This window comes from Siniperca chuatsi, linkage group LG3 (genome assembly GCF_020085105.1).
Source record: "Siniperca chuatsi isolate FFG_IHB_CAS linkage group LG3, ASM2008510v1, whole genome shotgun sequence".
NCBI lineage: Eukaryota > Metazoa > Chordata > Actinopteri > Centrarchiformes > Sinipercidae > Siniperca > Siniperca chuatsi.
This window is the reverse complement of record NC_058044.1, coordinates 21,949,994-21,974,268: the sequence shown is the minus strand read 5'-3', so window position 1 is coordinate 21,974,268 and position 24,275 is coordinate 21,949,994. Positions and strand designations below refer to the sequence as shown.

At 39.2% G+C, this 24,275-nt stretch overlaps 1 protein-coding gene across 1 annotated transcript; it reads left to right on the top strand.

Annotated features, from left to right (window-relative positions):
• The first annotated feature begins 1,050 nt into the window (after positions 1-1,050).
• Positions 1,051-23,514, top strand: cplx2l (complexin 2, like). The gene is made up of 4 exons (XM_044190874.1): positions 1,051-1,264; positions 2,701-2,785; positions 19,489-19,667; positions 21,794-23,514. The coding sequence occupies exons 2-4, from the start codon at positions 2,755-2,757 to the stop codon at positions 21,980-21,982; spliced, it is 399 nt and encodes a 132-aa protein (XP_044046809.1). The 5' UTR covers positions 1,051-1,264; positions 2,701-2,754; the 3' UTR covers positions 21,983-23,514.
• The last annotated feature ends 761 nt before the right edge of the window (positions 23,515-24,275 follow it).

Here is a 24,275-nt window from a genome sequence, read left to right as displayed (position 1 = left end):
TAAATGTACAAATTGAGAATGAAGATTTTAGTGGCAAACAATGAAAAACAAAGCACATCATATCAGCTGCTCTGAGACGTTTTTTCCCCCCAATCAGTTGTTAAAGCTGCTCTAATTGATATTCTTTTATTAATAATAGATCAAATGACTACATGTAATATGACACACACTCGTAGGGACGAACCCAGAGATTTATCATCCGACTCTGAAGTTGGTCTTAGCTCCACAGAGCGTTTTAGAATCTTTCAGCTCATTGTTTTGGTTTTACAGCCTGCAACTTTACTGTTTTGGTTCGGTCTCATCACTCTCTTCAGCCTTGTTTCCAGCAGAAAAGCTCTGATAAACCCACTGTACGCTACCTGCCCAGCACCAAACAGCAGACAGACACAGTTAGCGACTTTCTGAGAACATTGTGGAGCATTTAGCAGCTAAAGAGTCAGATATTTCCCACAGGAGGAGGTGGATGTGTAAATAGGCAGCTGTTTGCTAACATTTTGACACAGTTTTACATAATATGTCAGTGCTGTGTTTACAACTTGTTCTGCTGCCCTCAAGTGGCCAAAACAACCAAATACTGCTGCTTTAAACCTCCATAGCATGTCATTTTTACTGCACATATTTTTGTGAATACTGTGTGTGTTGTTGTTGTTTTTTAGTTTAGGACAGTGTTTGCAAGTGTGTTTTTTATTTATTAAAAAATGTTAAAAATATATCTGTGCAACAATTCCCTTACTCTAAGATACATTTCTCTTTCAAGAGACTATAAAAGCAACCTTGAACCCTAAAGCCATGGCTTGATGAAATGAATGAATTAAGAACTGTGAGGACATGAAGGCAAATTTATGAAAATGCCGATTAGATGCTTATCTTTTGTCTTCTGTTATGATTCCGAGTAGTTGCATGAGTTTATTAGGGCACTCTTGGAACACTTAAATTACTTTTTAATGTTTCTTTCCTGTTGAAACTGTGAAAATGAAATAGGACCTTCACTGGGGTGACATTACATTCATGTACCCCCTCACCCCTCCCTCTGCATGCTCTCATCTCGTCCTGCAGGAATAGGCTCTCTTCCTCCGCCGCTGCAGCCTGACTCTGACACAACCGGCATGTCTGCAAACTGAGAGCCGCACAGAGAATCACAATCCCTCCTTGAAGACGCACAACTTGTGATTGCTTTCTCCCCGCTGAAGGAGAAGGAAGGTGGTTATAACGCTGCGACGAGGCTTTTTGGAGGGATAAAGACTTGGAGGAGGACCAAAACAAGGTAAACGACGTCCGAACAACCAAAGACAGGGGATGTTTGAGTGTGGCTTTACTGTACGGGACCGGATGGTGATAGGTTCGTGCACTCGGTAAACGATGCTGGTGCTTACACCTCCAAACACAGCCTACTGTGCGTATAACGTATTGGCTTCTGGAGACCGTATGTGGGTATCAAAGCTTGCGGGTGCAGTCATTTAACAGGGAGTACATACTGTACAGTACTGTAAATGTGCCGAAATGCTGCACCGCACCAGGAGCTGTGAGTTAGTACTGTAAGGGTTCATGCGAGGAGAAACTGCTGCTGCTGCTGCTGCTGCTGCAGATGACGATGAAGAGGAAGGAAACCAGGAAATGATTAAAAGACGCTCAGCTGGTGCAGTTTCGACTTTGGGCGAATGAAAATGAAACAGCGATTTAATAATGAGTGCCGCAAGTTTTTAGGAGGATTTTTTTTCTGCTAGCCTGTACTGCAATGGCAGAGGGATGTTGTAAAATGCAGCAAACTACGTGGGGTTATGTCGCAAAAAGATTGTACTACAATAAAGTCGCTATAAACTCGGTCTTGAGCTTTACAACTCCTATAGAAGTATCATAGGAATATTATAATGACAACATAGGAGATTTTTTAAATGACCACAAAGTATCCTAAGGTTTGTAAACTCACAATTGAGTATCTCAGACACAAAGTCCCAGCAGCAATATTATAGAAACATGGCAATTTTCATATAAGGTTAATACAAATTAACTATTGAGCTGTCCCGAGGCACTTTAATTGCCAAAACAAATATAAACTCACAAATCAGAACCATAGATGCAGTGTAAGTAGGAAAGCATCTTAAAAGAGTCCTTTTTTTCGAATGCTCTTGCAGACTGTGTGAAGCGACGCTCTCTAATGCCCATGTACTGACACAAATCATGCCCCCGCTTGCTCATTTTTGACCCTGACTTTGTTTGCAGCCAGGCAGCGTCAGCATAAATCCACACAAGATGGAGTGTTAGTTGTAAATCAAGGGCGCAGGTGCCTCGACAAAACTCGGGACACAGTGTTGTACTGGAGGGTAAAGCCATCTTAACCCAGTTTTATCACCCTTTTTGTTCCTTGGGATAGAGGTGGTCACATTTTGAGGCTGTTTAAGATGTAAATTCATACTATAATCAAAGAGATCGAATGCTATATAAAAATATTGTGATTATTGTAAAAAGTAGAAGAGCTTTTCTTTTTGGTGGTTTTGGCGGACCTTTGCCAAACAAGGATCTCCGTCTGGAGGTTGTTTCTTGTCCGCATCGAGCCTCATCATCATCATTATCATCATCATCATCATCCTCCTCCCCCATCCCATCAAAGTCTTGTATATGAAAACCACTGGAGTGAAACTGCATGTCCTAACACTGGTATTCATGCAGTCATAGCTTGTGTATTCTGTCCCCTGGCTGCAGGTCTGTCCCTGATAACGTGACCACTGAAGGAAGAGAACACAGAACTGCTTCATCATGAATTTTGTAATGAAAGCTGCGATGGGAGGTGAGTAGTCTGCCGGGCTAGAGGTTGATTTAACAGCACTGCAGTGTAAAGGATTTAAAGGGCTGTTCAGCAGCAGTAGTACTGGCCCAGTAGTTATGAGGATGCTGGGCTGAGATAATCCATCCTGCTCCAAACTCCTGACTTTAAACAGCTATCCATTCCCTCTATCTTTCTGCATCCATCTTTTAAAAACCTCTCATGACTTTTCATGACATCCTGGAGGTCAAGTCCTTAACAATGCCAGACTGTTATAACCTGACATGATCAGGATTATGGAAACCTGTTAATTCATTGTTGTTCTGCTTTTGTTGAAAAAGTGTCTTTGTGACCATCGATTCCCGAAAAGCGTATCAAGTCTCTGTAAACGAGGTTGGGACTGCTGCAGATGAAATAGGACAGTAGCAGCAGCAGTGGTAGGTCTAGTCATATACTAATAATGTACCTGTCAAGTGAAAACCTTGTATGTCCAAAGTGTCACCTTCTCAGGACAGCAGTAGCCTTATTTTTAGCTTGATCTTTATGCATCTTTGAGTTCACTCAGTTGAATTTTGAGTTTCTAAGCACAAGGAAGGCTTAATTTTCTCCTAATCCTTAAAATGTTGTAATAACATGAAAATTCCCTAAGAATTAAGAGTTTTTCACATGACTTGAATAACCAGACAGTCCGTGCTTTTCAAGCCAACTGTTGGCGTCTTTTGAGGCAAGAGAAATAGAGAAGGGCTATTTTGCCAAGAACTATGACTAACATTTTTTTTTCATGAGACTTTTCTCCTTTAAAGCCTTCAGGTATTATCCTTTAGAATATTATCTTAGCTATTATTTGCCCCCTAATTAGTCCTCATTATAGCCCTGTAATTCATCCTCCTTGTCCACTATAGCTTCACGGGGAAAGGCAGGAAAGTGGCACCAGTAGTTATAATGCAGCAGTCGCACACATACTGGTCAGTCATGCATGATGCCTGTTGTTGTTTAGGTTACAGAGGTTTTAGGCAGTTACAGTTGGGATGTGGAGTTAGAGCTGAGCCCCTGTTCCTCATTGGGATGCAGAGGATGCCGCTGCTGCCTCATTCTGCATAGCTGCTGTGTCTGCGCTATGAATTCTTAAATCAACTGCATTGCATTGGATGCTGGATTTACGCCGCATTAAGTCGGGCTGCACTCCGCCTGTGGACTTTGGGAATAGATTTTGTGTGGGTGTTTGCCTGTGTGTGTGTGTGTGTGTGTGTGTGTGTCTGTACTCTGACTGTGGTGGAGAGATGTTTTATAGATATTGTATAGGACAGAGTGTGTGTGTACTGCATCTTTAGGCGAAATGAATTATAGAGGCTGTACAGGCCTACTTTAGGGTATAGATTTTTGTGTGAGAGAGAAAGATGAGAGAGCGAGTAAGGATGAAAGAAAGAGAAAGTGCAGCAATGTGTGCCTAATAATCAATATGTATGTCTATCAGTGTGATTATTTTGCTGTCAATGCATTTCAACCATTGTTGTAGGAGTCCTAGCTGTCTTTGGATCTGGTCCATGTTTACTGACTGGGACACAGTGACCTCTTTCCATAGAAATGTCTGCAAAAATGCTGACAGCGCACTGGATCTTTAAAGCTCCCTGGGGGAGGAGGGCGGGGTGAATCAGATAATGAAACAAATCAATTAAAACAAATCAATCTGATGGCCAGTGACTGTCAGTCAATACATCAATATTGGTGAAATATTTTTTAATCAGTTAAGCTGCATTATTGGGCGTGCCTGTGGTTAAGTGGTCTAGGCTGCATACCATGTAACCACAACGTCCTCAGTTTGATTCTGGCTGGTTTGTTGCATGTCATCCCTGACTTTCCCTTCCCACATTTCCTGTCTGGCTTCACTGTCAATTATTGAATAAAGGCAAAAAACTAAAGATTAACATATGGTTCCCCTGCTTCTAACTTGCAAAGAGAGATACCACCATTTTTATTAGCCACGCTAGCAGCAAGGGGTGGCAATGTTGGTCAGTCCAGACTGTAATAACTATTTGATGAATTACCATGAAATTTTGCACAGACATTCATGTTCTTTATTCAGAGGATACATCTTACTGACTTTGATCCCCTGACCTTTCCTCTTGCGCCACCATGAAGTTGACATTTGTGGTTTTGAGTGAAATATCTCAACAACTATTGGATGGATTTCTGTGAAATTTGGTTCAAACATTCATGTCCCCCTCAGGATGAATTGTAATAACTTTGGTGATCTGATCCTCTGATATTTCATCTAGCACCATTATCAGGGCATAATTTCTGCAAAACTAATGACACTCCCATCAGCTTCAACAGTGTTGTGTTTAGTGCTAATTAGGAAATGTTAGCATGTTAACACGTTAAACTAAGATGGTGAACATGGTAAACATTCTTAATATTGATTATTAATAACACCTTTGGAAAATACATTTTCCATCTTCTTTTAATAATGCTGTGGTCCAACCTCTTTTAAAGAAACCTAACCTTGATCTTTCTGTTCTTAACAATTTTAGGCCAATTTCTAAACTTCTGTTTTTCTCAAAAGTTTTAGAAAAAATAGTTTCAGCCCAACTTTGAGCTTTTATGTGTCATAATAACATCTTTGAGAAGTTTTGGTCAGGTTTTAGAGTTAAGCACAGAAACTACCCTCCTCAAGGTAACCAATGACCTCCTTTTAGCAGCTGACAGGGGGGAGAGCGCAATTTTAATTCTTTTAGACCTAAGATCAGCATTTGACACAGAAGATCATGCCATTTTAATTGACCATCTTAAAACCTGGGTTGGCATCAAAGACACTGCACTTAGTTGGTTTTATTCTTACCTCTAGAACTCAAATTAGCTGTGGTGCACCGCAAGGTTAAATTTTAAATCCAATCTTATTTTCTATCTACATGCTTCCACTTGGCCACATCATCCAATGTCATAACGTCTCTTTTCATTGCTATGCAGATGACACACAGATATACCTTCCCCTGAAACCTGGTGACCCAAAAAGCCTAGCTGCTGTTTTAGACTGTCTCAGTGATGTCAACTGTTGGATGGCACACTATTTTCTTCAACTCAATAACTCAAAATCAGAAATCATATTATTCAATCCCCCAAACCCAATCAGTCTATTTGAGAGTAGCCTTGGTCCAAAATGTCCAGTCCTGCTTCCTTTAAATAAGAACCATCTCCAGAATTATACCAATTCTTTCACACTCTGACCTGGAAAAAGTCATTCACACATTTATATCTTCTCTAGACTCAACTCCCTCCCTCACTCTCTCACCTCCAACTAGTTCAAAATGCAGCGGCTAGGCTTCTTACTGGTTTTAACAGATGACATTACATCACCCCAATCCTGGTTTCTCTCCATCTCCCTGTTCGATTTAGAATTGATTTTAAGATTTTAGATCTGGGTCTTTCCCCAAGCTACATAGCGGAAATGTTGACCCCATATGAGCCAGTTCGCAGCCTTAGATACTCAGGTGGGGCCTTTCTGGCCATTCCAAAGTTGAGGCTTAAATCTAAAGGTGACCACGCTTTTGCGATCAGGGCCCTTCGGCTGTGGAACGACCTGCCTGAGGAGTTAAGGCTTGCAGAATCAATGACCTCTAAATCGCTTTATAGACTTGCTTTTATGTGATATCGTCTTTTTATTGCTTTAACTACTTTTATTGCTTTTATTCTTTTTCTTTATTTTTATAGACACGTTTTTTATTGTTTTTATCTCTTTTACCGTTCTCATCTTTCATCATCATTTGTCTTCTCTCTATTTTGTTTTTGCGTGTTTTGTCTTCTTGTTTTAATTTTACCTTAATTTTGTCTTGCTCTTGTTATATTGCCTTCTGTGTATCTTGCTTTTGCTTTGCTTCGTCTGTTAAAGCACTTTGTAAACTCAAATTTATTATTATTATTTTTATTATTATTATTATACTCAGTTCGCTTTGTCATTTAGCTCAAAGCATCACTGTACCTATTTATAGCCTCATAGAAGCACTAGCATGGCTGTAGACTCTGAATTTTGCCATCTGCCCGTGTCTGCGAGGGTTCGGACCGTAAATTCTGCCCAACATGTGAACACATCTGCCACCTAATGTACTATAAACAGAAATGCATGTGTGTCCATACCTGTCTTTTCCGCACCTTTAGTTTTATTGAAAAACTGTTTTTGAAAATGAACCTCTTCAAACAACTTTAATGAAATAACTATTAATATTTTATACAACCCGCAGACATAGGTAACTTTTTGAGACATTAGAAACTCAATAACAAGCTATGTTACTCTAACTGTGAAACTACTAGGCAGTGCTTGAAGTGGAAAAAAATAAGTGCCAATACTCCCCTTATGTACATGTTGCTGTTGGTATTGGCTGGTGTTAGCAAATCATTATCACATTCTAAATTTCAACAGTGAATAAATCATACTAGGAGATATTGCTGATGTTGTGAACATAAATGTTTTTTCTTGACTCACGTTATTTTTAACGTCGTAGTTAACTGCAGTAGCGGTGGCGATAGCCACAGGTGGTTTTGCCAATGCTAACGTTACATCAACAGGCTCTTCGCTAGGAGTGGTGCTAACGTTAGCTTGCTGCTCCCTGCCTGCATTTTAGTAAAGTAGGATTTGATTTTCGAAGCTCTCTTGTGTCATCTTATGACTGTTCGTGTTCTCTTTGTGTTGCCCATTTAGAGCCAGGCAAACATTATTGTAAGGTTAATGTAACATTACTTAGACTAGCCACCAACAGAAAAAAGCAGGCAGGCAAGAACGGGAACAGGTGAGCATCACGTAGTTCCCCCAGTGACCCCTGGGTAATGCAGTTTATTTAGAGCCATTATAAATTGTCTAGAGAACCTGATATGGAGAGGGCAGAAAAGAGTAAGAAAAAGTGTTATCAGATGTTATGGCCTGTTGTTACCTTGCTCTTTTCCATCCTGTGATTGATTTGCCTTTGTTTGGAGTGTTTTGCTGAGTATGTTAGGTGATGAGTGTGTGGATGAGTCTCTGTGAAAGAGAGGATGCTGCATGGATGCATTAACTAATCCTCCAAGGATTCTTTGGTTACAGATACTTGGGGGAAAAACAGAGCGATGTTTAGCTATGATGATGACTCAGCAGGACTCATATCCAGAGCCATACATCTGCAGAGTTCAGCTGCATTGCCTTGTTACAGTACAAAGTTACAGCTATATCTGATTATAAATGTGTCAAGGTCAGCACAAAATGGGAGTCATCTTCTTACCTGGATGCATTAAAATCGACTGAATTTGAAATGTATTCTTTTAAACTGACTTAAGGAACCTTTCACACCACATCTCAGGAATGTATTTGAAATCAAGAGGGAATTCAAAATGGTTTGGAAGGAAGAGCTCTGTGTATTTTCCATCACCACCATTTGTACTTTGTGTTATGAATATTAAATATTTTTCTGTGCACTTTAGGAGGCCTTTTCTAAATGTGACTCCAATTTTGGCCTTCCTTAGCCCTTTTATACACACAACATTTTGATCAGAAGGATACTTTTGTAATTTTCCCTGTGGTTTGATTTCTGTCATTGTGTGACATTTTTTCTCTGCTCTAACATGTTAACATAAGAAATAATGGTGCACCTTGCTTTCTTCATTAACACTTTAACTGTTTGAACAGTTGAACAGGTATAGTAAGCAATATCTCACTAATGGGCCCTTTGTAATAGATCCTGTCCCGCCCACAAAAACAGAGGGACCTAGACTTATTACTACTGATACAACTAATTATATGTAACCACTAAATAATGATGACTTAACTTGTAGATGAAAGCTTTTTTTAATTAAAATATACTGTACTTTTGGCTCCCTATGTTACATTTTGTGAGTCGCCACTGTAGCCCACAGGCTTTTAAAACTTATCTTCCTGGAAACAAAGATGATTAAGTTGTGCTTCATTTTACAATGGGGATTATTATCAATCAATCGAGCACTGTTGTTGTTTGGGAGCCATGAAACAAGCCCTTACACAGCTTTTGCACCTAACCTTAAAATTCAGGAACCACTGTGGTTTCCTTGTGCATTGATTGCTTCTGCTCCTGAGTGCTTTGGTGCTGACTTTGCACTTTCCAACTCAAAGCTGAAGTTAGTTTGACAGAATAGGGGGCTGTTAAGTGATGTAGACAATAGTCCCAAGGTGTGGACCTCAATCAAACTCTACAGGGCTCAGGCAGCAGTCAAACATTGACTATATCAGCAGAAACGTCAGCACTATACAGCCAATAAGTGAATGGTAGGGTTTAATTACAAAATTAACAAATGTTTAATTTTGTATTATGTCTTATTTATAAATGTGTGGCTTGCCAAAGTGGAAAAGAATCTGCTACAATGTCTTGCAAACAGTAACTATACTTAAATGCACATTTTAACATTAATAAATCATTAGCAGATTAATTTTGGAGACATACCAGTATGTTTAATCACTGAAGACTGTAAGCTTCCGCTGGCCTTTGCACAGAATTTTATATTTATGTAGCACTGTGTCTGGTTTGGGAGGATATCTGTAGGATTAATTTACAGCACCAAACAGGAAGATTGCGCTGTTGCAATTTTTTAACATTAACAATTGCTTTGGTGTGAGATGATGACTATCAATCATCTTGGTAGTTATTCATGGTAGTTATACTAACGTGTAACATTGAATCAGGCAATTATTTGATGATGTTTAAAAGTAGCTATTTTGATTATGCTGTTTTCCTGTAAAAGGGTTTCTTTGTGAGGTTCCTTATCCATATCATGGGTGTACGGATAGAGGGAGTTGTACACACTGTAAAAGCCCTTTGAGGCAAATTTGTGATTTTTGTTTTGCGCTACGTAAATCAAATTGACTTGACTTGATTAAAGAGAGGAGACAGTTCTTATTTTGAACAGCTAAATGAAGATGTAGATATGAATAGGATCATTGACTAATTTTCTCTACACCAGAAGTGGTAAAATGTATAGGCTCTCTGGATAATACCCTTAATGGCTTCTTAGCACTGTGCTATGGATACTTAAAATAGCTCATGGCTATAGAGTGGCCTAGTCCTGGCTAAAGCTTTGTGGCAGACTCAAAGGAAAAACAAAACATATTGTTCATTTTTAATCCTTTTGGAGGCTACACTGACAATAGAATTTCCCAATACAAACCCTTGCCATTGCCAATGTCTTTTTGTTTTGCAAAATGATGCAAAAATGATGTGCTTGTAAAAAGCGCTTTTGAAAAACTTGTCACTGCTGCAACTTGGAAAGGACAGAAAAGACAAGTGAACGAAAGTAGACCCACACCATGCTTAATGTTTTGCATTATTTTTCAATAACTGCTCTACAGAATTATTAAACAAGCTAACGCTACTTTGTCGTGATACTGAAAGGTAGCTGTTCTTCTTGACAGGACATTAAACAATAAGGCTGATGGTATTCTGTATATTTATTTATTGTCATCAAAACCCATGAAAAGACTAAAACCTGTTTATCCAAAGTCTGATATATCTTAGTCTAGTCTGGCTGACATCACGGTGGCTATGTCCACTTCTTTTATACAATCTATGGCTTAACAATGTGTCAGCAAGTACATCAATTCCCACTAATGGATGACATTTCCAGTGGTTAAGAGTCACAAAACTGTGTGATTTGAGGTGAAAGGAAAACAGAAGACACCTTGAGATGTTTTTCCCTCACCTCGTCTCCTTAAAGTACAGATAATCACATTTAGCAGCACTCTAATATGATTGGCTAAGGGAATCAGGTCTTCATCGCTTGATTGGTCTACAGGGTACACACACAAACACACACACACACACTTCACCATCTTCCCTTGCATTACTTCAGCAAATCAAATTCTATTCATCAAATTGACCTTGAGCTCCTCCTACAGTACAAAGTGTGTGTGTCTACACATGTGTGTTTGACATTATGTCCAGATTCTATAAATAATGCAAAATCTAAGTCACGAATGGTGAGAGAGAGAAAAAGGCAGAGAGAAAGTCAGGGAAAGACAGAGAGTGGAAAGGCTGTTTGTATTAGAAACCAGGTGTCTATGACCTTATATGAAAGTTTTCTTTTAAATATATATACATTTGTTCCACCTGCTCTGGTATCTGCTAAACACATACTGCAATTAAAGGACATCTCATCTCAAGCTCATCTTAAGTTAATCACTTCATATTCTTCAAATTGGTGAAAAATGAATCTCAATGCCGTGAGATCAGTTCACTTTTTTAGATGTTTATCTTTTAATAAACAATACTCAGTAGTCTATATTGACACAAGGTAGAACAAGAAAATGACACTTGACTGAATACACCTTCATGTAACATTTAGACTTTAATTCCAAACAATCTCACTCCATTTGCTGATTTTTCACTTGTTTGGTGAGAAACAAGACTAAAGTCTAAAGCCTCATTAGCGGCCCCTAGAGGTTGCAAAACCCGACAGTAGTAAAGTGTTGGATGGAATGAACAACACATTGACAAATTTGCTAGTTAGATATTTTTCAGTAATGGAGCTGAAGTGTACAGTTTAACCTGAGAGCGATGCTACAGAAAACCCCATGGGTGGAAGCATGAATTCACTTAGCAAACATCATTGCAATCCGTGGTGCAAGAGGAAAACATTGTCTATAATGGGAAATCTTGACGTCAAAGGTTGCCTAGTTCATCAAAAAACATCAAGATCTGCATCTAATTTCAGGGAAATCCAGCCACTAGTACTTACTAAAATACTTTATCCTTGTTATGCACCAACATTTTTATCAAGTGAAATTTTGACCTGAATGTGGCACAACACAAAGCAAAATATTAGGGAGTCACCACAAATCGTTTCAGACCATCCTACGGGGATCAGGATAAATGTGTTGTACAGATGGACCAACCTGCATTGTTTACATCCATGTTCACTAGCTTGCAGTCGATTTCTTTCCTGTCTTTGTTGGCGCATTACCACCACTGACTGTTCATCAGTGGAATAGCAAGCAAGAATGTGTATTAGGTCTCCCGTGCGTGTCCGTGTGCATCCTCGTGTGCATGCACGATACAAACAAAATGGGGACCCACTCGTAAAAATATTGTTCCATCCACTAATGGTCAAAATCTCCACAGGGTACCTTGAAACCTAGCCACTAGCAGTGCAAAAATGACCAAGACTACCATCAAACCAGGCTGTAGCCAGTATTCAGTAGTCTCTAGATAGGGTTTGAATACTGCAAAGAAAGAAACGAGTGGCAAACTGATCCGGTCAGGCTATACTGCTCCTCCCGACTGTCTGTGTCGAACACAAATATGCCATCACCCTCTTCAGTAGAAAAATAAGTTGAAGACAAGCAAAAAACTGGCACTCAGAAATCAGTGTTTTATACATCACCAGAGGAATGACATGTGTTGACGGCTGCTGTCGAGACCTCTTCATGACCCCATGTCAGCAGCTATGCTGTGCTGCAAGACCCTGCAACCTGGTAGGTCGATTCGGTCTCAACATATTCAAATCCAAGACCAAACTTTCCAGAACATCCACGATGGAGCTGCAGTATGCAGATGATAATGCTAGGTTTGTCCAGTCCATGACATACTATACAACTCAAAGATTCAATTTTGTTGCAAATTAAATCTGATATATTAGCATAACAGCAACAACTTCACAATTGTGAGTATCATGTATCTTTAAACTAAGTAAGTCTTAGTATCTTTTTAAGTAAATTGATTTTCAAAATTGACACCATAATATCTATTTTAGAAGACATGAAATTAGCTATGAAAGACATATGTGTAACAACTGTCTCACTTTAAGTCCTGCTTGATACATTGTGCAAAGCTGCTCCACCTGAGGGAAATTTAAGCAGACTCAAAGCACAACTGCCACCGATTATGCAGCGGAACAACAGTGAGCACACTTTCCCCTCCTTCTCTGCCAATTTCTCCCCCTGCTGATAAGTAAGCCGTGTTGAGACAATGGTTTTTGTCCTGAAGGCCAAACCTAGATCTTTATACTCATCCGCTTTCCCACCACACTTTGGATTTAGAGAGGGATTTGCCTGAGAACCTTGAGTGGGGAAAAGAGTAGATAAGTACTGTTTATCTGATGCCGTCAAAAGTTCAAGCAGTGGGAGAGTTAGCTAAGGTTAGTCTTCTTTCCTTCTTTCCCTCAAGACTTTGGATTTAACAAAGATTTTGCAAAGAACTAAAAGAAGTAAAGAAATTAGATAGATGACACCTTTTATCTAAGCAGTGAAGCAATGTCCAAGAAACGAATCATAGTATAACTTTGTATAGTATAACTCTGCCGGAAAAGTTGGAAGGAGATTGTTGCCGCAGGAATAAGTCTTTTGGACAAAATCCCTTAACCCAGGGATCAGCTGATCTGTATGTTTGACAGTTTGTTCATTCAGAGGCGTTATCATGGCGTGTATTCATGTGTGGGACCTCTGGGTCAACTCCTAAACATTGGCATTTTATTTTGTCTGTAAGTCCAATTCCATACTAAAATACGTGTAAACCGGTTTTGGATTGGGATATTTCTCTACCAAGTGGCTCTTTGTCTTTGCTGATGTTGATACATCTATTGTAATGTGAGTTATAAAAAAAACGATGAAAGGAGGCTAAAGGCCAACCTGTCAGCTTTCCATTACAGGCTTTTATCAGCTTATATACTGAATGTCATTTTGACAACTACTACAACCTTATACAGTATGCTGGGACAAAGTGTAGAGACGCTTTAATCAAAAACATAGCTTGACACAGCTTATGTGATGCCAGAGAGCCAGAGAATTATTCTGGTTTGAAAGGAAATTGCTGTATCTATAAAATGGCTCACAAAGCAGGAGCCGGGGATCATGTAGCTCAATATAACTCAGGGCTTTGTCTCCCAGGATCCTCTTTTTTACATTTGAACAAAGACGATCTGAATGTGCTAATAAGATTTTGTGAAACCAGACCAAGTTTGTTTGGTTTGCCACAGTGCAGTTAAAAGAGGTACTGGAGGGGTTTTTCTGGGCTGTGTATGGTAAGAGAATATTTTGACAATGAGGCTTAGCTGGTTGTGAGTCATTGTGCCACTTACAGGATTCAATAGCAGTGTTTACAAGGACTCTGTTGAAGATATTCAGGTACCCAGATCGTAAGCTGATCCTGAATCCTCCTTTGCAGTATGTCAGATAAGCTCTTACCTTGGCTCTGAGAAATCTGGATACATCTGGGATATTTTGACATTATTGAGGATATTGAAGTTTAATTTAGATTTTCACATTATGTGCAAGCTCATTGCTTTGCTGACTAAATCATAGATCAAAGTATCACACACAATTTCTCAGATGCAAACACTGATTCTTAATTGGTCCAATTTTAATACCTGTTGCAGTGTTTGCTTATATCAGCAGCTGACAGGAAATAAGCTTGGATGCAAGCTGTTTCCTAGCAACATAATTAAGATCAAATGGACTCTATGCAGTATGTATGGATGCAGGGCGAGTGGTGATTAATGTTGCCATTAAATAGTCCAGAGTAACACTTTAATTGGGATATGAGCCGCTATCTCAGATACTGTTTGCATGTAAATGTTATCATTAATGAAAAGTCACACCAGATATTTTGCATGCAGAATGCGCATCCACACATACTCAAACATGCACATGCTTTTGAACACACATGAAAAGTAATTGCTCAACCTTGCTCACACAAGAGCTCAAGCATGAGAGCCTACACAGGAACTAAGAAATTATTAATATCCACATGTGCATATAGGGGCACTTTAGCTCTATTCATCCCTCTCTTGCTCACTATGTTTCTCTCTCACACATGTAAGGTGCAAAGATAGTGTATCATGGCCGGGCAGATGTTGCAATGTCAGCTTCTCTGTGCTGTTCATCAAATGCTGATGCAATTATACCTCAATTTACTTTGGATTTCTCTCTTTCTCTCTGAATTTTTTTCTAGTCTGTCTCTGTCTCTTTCACTTAAATCCAAGTGACTCATTAGTGTGACTGACTGATTTATTTTTTATTTCCGATAAACGATGTTTCCATCTTTGGTGCTGAGCCCTATTTGCTTTGTGTTGTGTTCAATTCCCAGAGACAGTGGTGTAAACAGCGCTGATTGTTGATACATTTTAAGTCTCTTTTGGTGGCTATGGATGTACAGTATTTAAGTGTCCAAAGATTGTGACCCACTCATTCAAATGAAAGCTGCTTACCCAGTGTATGTGCTGAAAAAGTTTCTATCACATCCTAATTTGGTGACCATAATGCTTGTGCATATTAGTCCAACTGAAATTAAATAGCATTTTTTTGTCTCATGATGGTGCCCCCTATTTTTGAATTAATCCTATAATACCGTTAGTTCTTTGTCTGCGTAGATGGGTCAAACACATGACTTTCAACCAGGAGGCCGCTGTTCATGTCCTGTGTGAAACCAAAAGTCAACGTTGACACTCTCCCCTGGCTTAATGATCACACCTGATCCCTGAAATGACAAATAAAGATAATATAAACACAAGCGGAAGCTGACTCACCAATCATTCTTAACACCCTCAAATAATTCATGGCAAACTCAGACAGCAGTAAGCATACTTTTCTGACATAATATCCAAAGACAATCATAACTCCAAAACCTTATTCAGTGTTAGTTCTTTTCTCAGTGGACCAACCAGCACAGATCTGGAACCTGGAAATGATTGGGCGGAGAAATTTGCTGCTCATTTTGTTCGAAAGATGGAGAGCATTCTGTAAGAATTCACCTGATCCACAGCATCTACCCATCAACAATAATCCTGTTTCCCTCAACCAGTTTTAAACTACACATCTCAGCACTCAATAAATTAATCTATCAAATTAAATCCTCCACCTTTCAGATATTATCCCAACCAAGATTTTCCCCACTGTCGGTCCTTTTATTTTATTGATTATTAACAGCTGTTTCAACATGCAATTATTCAACTTTCTGAAAAAAAAAATCTGGATCCTCTATCACTCAATAATTACATACAATTTCTAAATTATCTTTTTTATCTAAGGTGCTGTAGAAAGTAAACCAATTAGTCACTTTTATGCACAACAACATTTTTAGCAGTTTTCAGTCAGGTTTTAGAGGCTGCCATAGCACAGACGGCTGATTTAGGTGACTGCTCTGTCCTCTTGCTTTTAGATTTTAGCGCAGCGTTTGACACTATCGCTGTCCTCCTGCACCGTCTAGAAACCTGAGTTGGACAGGTATGAACATAGGAGTTGTAAAGCTGTTCTCTTAAGACCAATAGAACCTTTACGTTGTTATAGCAAATGCCAGTTCCACTGTTGCTGATTTTGAATGGCTTCCCTCAAGAGTCCATTATTGGCCCTCTATTGTTCTCAATATACATGCTTCTTCTCAGCCAGATCATCCAGAACCACATTGTTTCCCATAACTGTTATGCGGATGACACACAGCTTTATGTTCCTCTCCAATCTAGTAACTCCAGCAGTTTAGATAATTTTTTTGCCTGCCTCAGTGATATAAAATGTTGGATGTACCAAAACTTTTAAAAACTGAATGATGATAAATCTGAGGTCATAGTCCTTGGTCAAACACATTCCACCAGCCTGCTTCATAGTAAGCTTGGTTCACTGAATAAAATTATTTAGCAGGCTGCTAGAAATCTTGGAGTCATCTTTGATTCAGACCTACGTCATATTAAGAATGTTGTTCAGTCTCTTCTTTCAGCTAAAGAAAATTTCCAAAATCAGACTACTGTAACACACTTTATACTGGCATCAGTCAGAGCTCCCTTCACTCACTCCAGCTTATACAGGCACCAAGAAATACGATCACGTTACTCCTGTGATAGCCAACTTACACTGGCTGCCTGTTTTATTCTGTCTTGATTTTAAAATTTTACTGATTATGTTTAAAGCCTTAAATGGCCTTGTTCCAAATTACACACAAGATTTATTGACTCCCTATGTGCCTGGGCGTTCCCTGAGATTGGTGGATGCAGCTCTGCTGGTTGTTCCTTGATCCTGGCTTGTGACCAAAGGTGAAAGGTGCATGTCATTCCCTCTCTCTCTCTCCCCCTTTCCTGTCTGTCAAATAAAGGCAAAAAAGCCCAACAAAATAATAATAAAAAACCAACAAAATAAACAAAAGAAAACCCCACAGAACTTTAACAGGAGACCACTATTCGTGTCCCGTGTGAAACCAAAAGTCAACGTTGACTTATTAAGTTATGTCACATGACTTAGCCTACTAACGTGACGTGACTTACTGTGACCAGGAACCTAACCAAACTGCGACCATTTCACAATATTAACCACGTGTTTATTGTTACCATGACGACGAAGATCCGGTACACCTGTCACTGGTACTCCCTAGTGGTCGCTAAGTCTGTGTCTGTTGAATTTTGCTTTTATCAAAACGACAACTTTTCTATTTCAGCCAATATTAAAAACTGTTGTGCAATATTTTGAGGTTTTTTTTTAATTTTCAACCATTCCACTCAGTTTTTTTTGTGTACAAATTGAAAATGCACATAAAAACAGGTGGATGGAAACGCACTTATAGGCAGATGGTCACACTGACATACAGTGCTGCATAGTCAACAGTATATATAACAAAAAAGGGGACCAAAATTGAGAACTTGTAATTGTACAAATCTCATTTTCTTTTTATAGACTGCAGTTTTACCTGTTTTTATTTCTTTCCTACCCATCCTTTTTCTCCTTCATTACTCTTGCAATCATCCCTTAACTTCATCCTTTCCTCTCCTCTGTCTCTCCTGTCTTTTATCTCTCCGGATTTTGCTGCAGTTTTTTTTTCATGCTGATGAATCAAAATACTAACGATACCAGGGGCAGCTGCAGACGGAAGGAGTACTCTGTCCTTTCTTTTTTGGTTGCTTGCTTTCTCTCCTCAGATGCCCCTTGTCTGCCTCTCAACCTTCCCCTCCTCCTCCTCCCAATGTCACTCTTCCTTTCATCCTTTTCTTTACACTTAAATTTCTTCTCCCCCTTCTTTTCCCCTCCCTTCAGTTTGTCACTTTCTTCTTATCACTCCCTCCATTTTTTCAACTGTCATAGTCTCTCCTCCTCTCTCTCTGGTCCCACAGAAACTACTGGGTAATCCCACTAACTGGAACAGCTCAGCTAATTGAACTCAATAGTTTCTGACAGATTCTCTCCCTCTCCTCATGCTCTCTTTGTTTTCCTAAATATGTCTTGTTTTGTCACAATATTCCTCAGTATACTGACTCCCTATCGCCCTTGTCCTTCTTTCCTCTTTCCTTTCTTCCCCCTCCTCCTCACTACTTATCTGTTCCTGTCTTTGCCCAAATCCTTCAGGCCACTGGCTTTTCTCTTCGTCTTTTTCTTTTATGTTGATGCTTCGTGACAGGTTTCCCTCTTTTCTCTTATTCCTGTTTGCCACACTCAGCAGTTCTCTGCCTTAGCATCACGAGGCATTATTTCATGGCATGTATAACTCCTACAGGGACAGAAGGATGGCTTGCGTAAGACATATTCCAGGGCTCATGCCTTGTTGTGTAATAGGCAAAAGTCATATTCATACTGTATACTCTCTCACCCTCCTTTATTCCTTCGTCTTGCATCATACTGATTATACAGGAAGTCTCCACCAGTCAGTCTGCTTTTCTGTCTGTTTCTCAGTGTAAGAGAAGCATTGTAGAAACAGTGCATGATGCTTGTTCTGATCATTAAAAATTATACAACAAAAGAGCAGCAATAGGCCACAATTTTCCAAGCCAGTCTGGTGCTATGCAGGTAGTGGAGGGGACACTGGGCATGTACCCAGTATGGAGTGTCTCCAATCAGCCTGTCAACAGGGTGGGGGAATCGACAAATGTTAAGTCAGATATTTGTATTTAACATCAAATTCAAATTTTATCTGTCACGCACTCAATCGTACGAGTAGAAAGTGCAGTGAAATGCTTTGTTACCATCTCCAGTAGATGAAAATGAAGTAGTTAAAAGGGAGCAGATGTAAAAAAGGAGTAAATATGAAATGTAACAATGAGTAAATGGGTAAGATTTACAATGAGTCTAACAGGAAGTATAAGGGCAGTATAGCTATAAAGTAGCAGAACATTATAGGGGAACACTATAAAAACAAGTATAAATATTTCAAATTTCCAAATAAAAATAGACAATTTTGAGAGTAATGAATATATAAAATATAAAGTGTATGCAAAATATACCATGACAGATGGTTATTATGTGCCAGGAGATGTTAAGAGTAGTGCAGAGTCCAAGAGTACTGTCATCAGTGACAGAGTTCAGCAATTATTTGGCTTGTGCAGAGACATTAGCAAAACAGCACAGTGCATACAATGAATGTCAAATGAGGAGTTCTACCAATGCATCCAAATCCAAATGAATAAAAATGATATGATGATGATTATATTGACTGACTAAATGATTGAACTTCTTTATTGATCATTAATATAAAAGTGGCCCCTCTAGCCAGAGATGCCCCAGATACACAAATCATCAAACGGATAAAAACACAATAAAGCCCAAAGGCTTATTTTCATTGTGGTCCTTTAATTACAACTTAATGATTCACAGGGAAACTGGGTTGTTGCAGATTTCAGCAGCTAGTCTAGTGTCTGTCTGACTTCAGTCTTTCTTTACTTGTTTTTCTCACTGTGTCTTACAGACTAATTTGATAGTTTGACATCTCAATCCTAGTGGCCTGCTGGAGCTGTCATTGTGTCTCATGTATTTCTTTTCTCTCTCTCTTTCTCAGGAGGTCCTCCTGATGTGGGCAAGATGCTGGGTGGGGAGGAGAAGGAGGAGGACCCCGATGCAGCAAAGAAAGAGGAGGAGCGACAGGAGGCGCTGAGGCAGCAGGAGGAGGAGAGGAAGGCCAAATATGCCAAGATGGAGGCTGAGAGGGAAAGCATGCGACAAGGCATTAGGGACAAGGTATAATAACAACGGCAGGCAATATGCTGTCTAATAACCTAATGACTGAAGTGAAATACCCATGTCAGTCAGTCTCTCATTGTCAGGAAAACAGCCACCAAAATTAAAATGGAGTGAAAGAAAACAGACACTCTAAAGTAAAAATCAAAGTAAAATTGTGTCACATTCATGTGAGAAGTTTTGCTGATTTTGGATGCCGTCCTGTCTTTTGATATTTAAGTAGTAGCTTCTAAAGGCTTCACATCTTGGCTGCATGACAGCATGACGCTCTTTTTACAGCCCTGTGTTTGAAATAGCCTATTATCACACTATTTTTGTTTGCTTTTATGCTATTGTTAGCTTTTTCTGAAATTATAAAATAGATCAGTGGAGCATCAGGAAGAAGTTGTACAGAACTGAGAGAAGTAGAAAGCAGTAGATCAACAAAATGAGGAGCCATGATTAATAAGAATGCATTTGGATTTTTAGACAGAACTGGGTGGGTCAGAGAGAGGACTGAAATTCATGCTCAGTAAACTGTTCCAATGCTTTAGGTACAACTGTAACAACAGGTTGTTAAATGTACAATATGATATTTATGAATTATGAAGCCGTTGTCCAGGTTTATACATTATTTTTGTATGTTTATGCTTTGTATTTCTGTCTAAAACGCAATATCCAGTAATGACTTTTGCATTCTGAATCAGCATTAGTATAATGTGTATTTTATTGTCTACTTGGAGCACAGCTACAGTTAGTGTAAGTTCATACTCAGACAGTGTTTGCTTTAATTGTGGGGCTGCTGTGAAAGGCTGCAGTGTAGCAATTTCACTGCAGAGACAGTGTGAAAGACAGGCAGTCTGTGGGTGGAGCAGGTCTAAGGGGAATACTGTGAATCAGCGGGATGAAAAGCGTCATTCCTCCCCTGGCTCCTCACCTCCTCTATTCTTCTTAAGTTCTCCCAGAGGAGAACAAAGAGCGAGGAACAACTCCCAAAGTGCTCGTTACCGAAAGGTTGCTGTCAGCCTCCTCCACAGCTTTATCCTGTTGTGCCAGATACTGCGAGAAATGTCCGTATTATAGCTGAAGTCTATAACTTTACGCATGTTCAGGCTAGAGTATGACAGGTGACAGAGCAAATAGTGTCATGTGTAAGCCTGTTTTATCCAGTTGTTGGGAAAATGACATTGTTACCAGAAATTTCTGAATAAGCATGGAGAGCATTTTTTATCACTACACTCCCTTATGCAAGTTGACAATGATGATTTATTATTTTGAAAAGCACACTGTCTTATATTCTCTCTCTGTGTTAATGAGGAATGATAATTCCACAATTCTACCTTTTTTTAGTGCAGGTTTGGTGGCAACAGTTTTTAAAGCTGGTGTGATTTTTGTCATATTTCTTTGTCAAACAAATACATATTGCAAATGTTTGACATGCACTGTCACAGTGTGAGCACTGAATACCATCACCCAAGACATCTACTCTGTTTTTGACATATTCCAAGCTGAAAGACACAGACAGGAACAAGGTAAAGAGAAAGATGAAGGGTTGCCAGCTGCTCAAAACACGAAAACGGGGAAAGGCTCTATGGGATGGGTGAAGGTTATTGTTCAATAGGATGGATGAGTAGCAGTATATGTGCATTATGCCACACTCATGTTGTATTGGAGTTATCGTAAAAACAAATTTCCAACTTATAAATAGCGTTCACATCACCATCTGAGTGGTTATTACAACTGGAAAACTCTGACCTTCCTGAAACCATATATATTTCCAACTTGGCCCCTTAAAAATACGGAAGGGGCTGTTTTCCAAGCAAATCACCTGAAGACCATTATTCAATATAATTAAACCCAAATTTAATGGATGTAGTGTTATATTGTCATTTCACAGTGTATTTAACCCTGCATTAGCACACACACACACACACACACACACACAAATATGTATTACATCCCATGCTTATGATGCAAGCTGTTGTCTTTTCAGGGAAGACAGCAACTCAATTCTTAAAGCTGCAAAAATAGATGTTTTCTGCAATATAAAGTCTTGTAATTATGGTATTTTTATTTACCTGCATTTCCTTTGCATCCTTCACTCTTCTAACCTCCAAATATTTTGTATTTCTGTGTTTGACCACCAGTATGGCTTGAAAAAGCGTGAGGAGGCCGAGGCTGAGGCAGCAGCTGTGGAGGAGCCTGCAGCCGGCAGCTTGACTCGACCCAAGAAGGCCGTGCCGGCCGGCTGCGGCGACGAGGAGGAAGAGGAAAGCATCATGGACACAGTGATGAAATACCTGCCAGGCCCACTGCAAGACATGCTGAAGAAGTAGGCTAGCTCGCTAGTTAATACTAACGTTATCTAGCTTAGTTCATAGGCTACATTCACAAGGTTGGCTTAAATCAGGGTTTTTTTCTATTCACAGAAATGAACTCTGCTCTGTAAGTACATAAAAAGAAGTTTAATTCGGTGTGGTCTTTTGGTGTTTGGACAAATCAAGGTTTTATGGTGGGGAAATTAATCAGATGTGAACCAGCTGTGTGAATTGTAGCCATTAGACTAAGCTAGGTTGACCCAACGGCCAGGTGAACGTTAGCTTGACCGATGTTAACGTTAGCTATGTTACACTAATGAAGCTAACAGCAAGCAGAGGGGCTAAAAACACAATGTTAGATGGTTTATCCTTCTAGTCTGAGACATTTTAAACTCCTTTTTCGCTCCTCTGCGATAGCTGCTGAGCTGTCTCGCAGCACTGAAAAATAATATCCCTGTTCACTCACTCAATTTGTACATAAATAAATGAATACATTACAAGCCTCAAGGTGGGCAAACAATCATAAAATATTATATGAAATTATTATACTAACTGTGTGTCTGTCTCTAAAATAAACAAAATATGTGATAACCTGATAAGCCATATTTTAAAAAGGAAATTTAAAGACTACTGTTGTGTGCTCCTAAAGCTATTGTTTTGTGTTCGACCATGTCTAAAATTTATGTAAAACTTTTTGCACACAGTGTTACACATTCTCTGTCAGACCTATTGTCTAGCTCCCCTACACACTCCCCCAACGCCCAATATCAGTGTAATGACATTCATGTAGTGTAGTGTTTAAAAATGTTTCTGTTCCCCTGCTCAGTGCGTCTCCTTCCTATGTCTTGCATGCCATTTGTCTGGTAAGTTTGTTGTGTGAATATGTACCAGGTCACCCCCCGCCCCTTTTATCCTCTTCTTTATCATGCAAAAAATATTAAGGCAATAACTCCTAAGTTTGAGTGTGTTTTCACTACCATGTCGATATAACCGTTAATAATATCAGTCATTTAAAAAATGATATGTATGCATTCAGGAAATTTAATTTACAGGTTTGCAGGGTTTTTGTTTTTTGTTGTGTCATTGTTTTGATGACGAATGACCGAGTAGCCGTTCATACAACAGCCAAAACCTTAAGCTTTCAGCCATAAAAACCAGAACTTACAGTATATATATATACTATTACTATCAGGATCTACTACTAGGGAGAGAATACTGAATGAATATGTTTGAATAAATAAGACATATGTATTCATGATTTTTAAGCTATAATAGGCAGTATCAACTTGAAAGAGACCATCCTCCCTCAATACACACACACACACACACAGTGAAGTGAATACTGCAGTTTGGCTACTGATTACACAGCAAAACCAGAAGTGTTTTAAAAGAAGATGTGATGCTTGATTCAGTTCTACTTATTGTTGGTTTAGATGCGAGAATGAGCCACTGAGGGCGACATGGTATGCCATGAGCAATAAAGGATTATCATGTATGTTTCTGCCTGAGATTCAATAAAAACTTAAAACCTTGTTCACAGACATTAAAAACGTGTGTCATCTTCTGTTCTCTGTGATGTGAGGTTGGCTTCAAAACAGACATGAAAAAGGCAGGTGAAAGGGGAGCGTATCTATGTTCCCCAGATTTGTATAGCACATAATGGGAATGTAATGATCACATTATGTGCCACATAAATCTGGGCAACATAGGAATGACCCTGGTGAAAGATACAGTACCCAACATACTTCCTCCCTTATTCTGGCTGTTATGTAAAATTTTATTTACATCACACATACTGTAATATTCTCTCTGGTTAGACACCTACATGTAAAAATGTTTGTGTGACCTCTGAGTGTGACCTGGACGTGAGATTGAGTTTGTAAATTGTCACACTGAAAAAAAAAAAATCAAATTTTCATAGAGGAAGCGAGACCATTGTTATTGTTGGATGGGTTTGGAGTCCAATATGACACTGCAACAAAGCTGAACTGTTATCCCTTCATACCGTAGCGTGTCCCACCTTACACTCACACACTCTGACATCACAGCTGCATTTTCAACTCTTTGCTTCCATATATTTTCATTTATTTATTTATTTATTTGTGTGGCACTTCAGACTGATTGTTGTGTCAAAAGTTTTGTACCTCTGCATATTTTCACACAGTAAATGAGCTGAACTATTTTTCTTCATTGGGAACAAGATTCAGATTATTGTGAGTAAAAGGCTCTCTGCATACTGAAAAGCAAATTGAATCTGAATACCAGAAGCCATTAAAAGTAAATGTGTTTTAAGTCTTGATCACGACATTTG

What these genes read in the sequence shown, in the direction of transcription:
- cplx2l (XM_044190874.1), top strand. Translation starts at nt 2,755, where the DNA reads ATGAATTTTGTAATGAAAGCTGCGATGGGAG. An exon ending in AATGAAAGCTGCGATGGGAG is followed by an intron (nt 2,786 to 19,488) that starts GTGAGTAGTCTG and finishes TCTCTTTCTCAG; the next exon opens with GAGGTCCTCCTGATGTGGGC. An exon ending in GACAAGGCATTAGGGACAAG is followed by an intron (nt 19,668 to 21,793) that starts GTATAATAACAA and finishes TTTGACCACCAG; the next exon opens with TATGGCTTGAAAAAGCGTGA.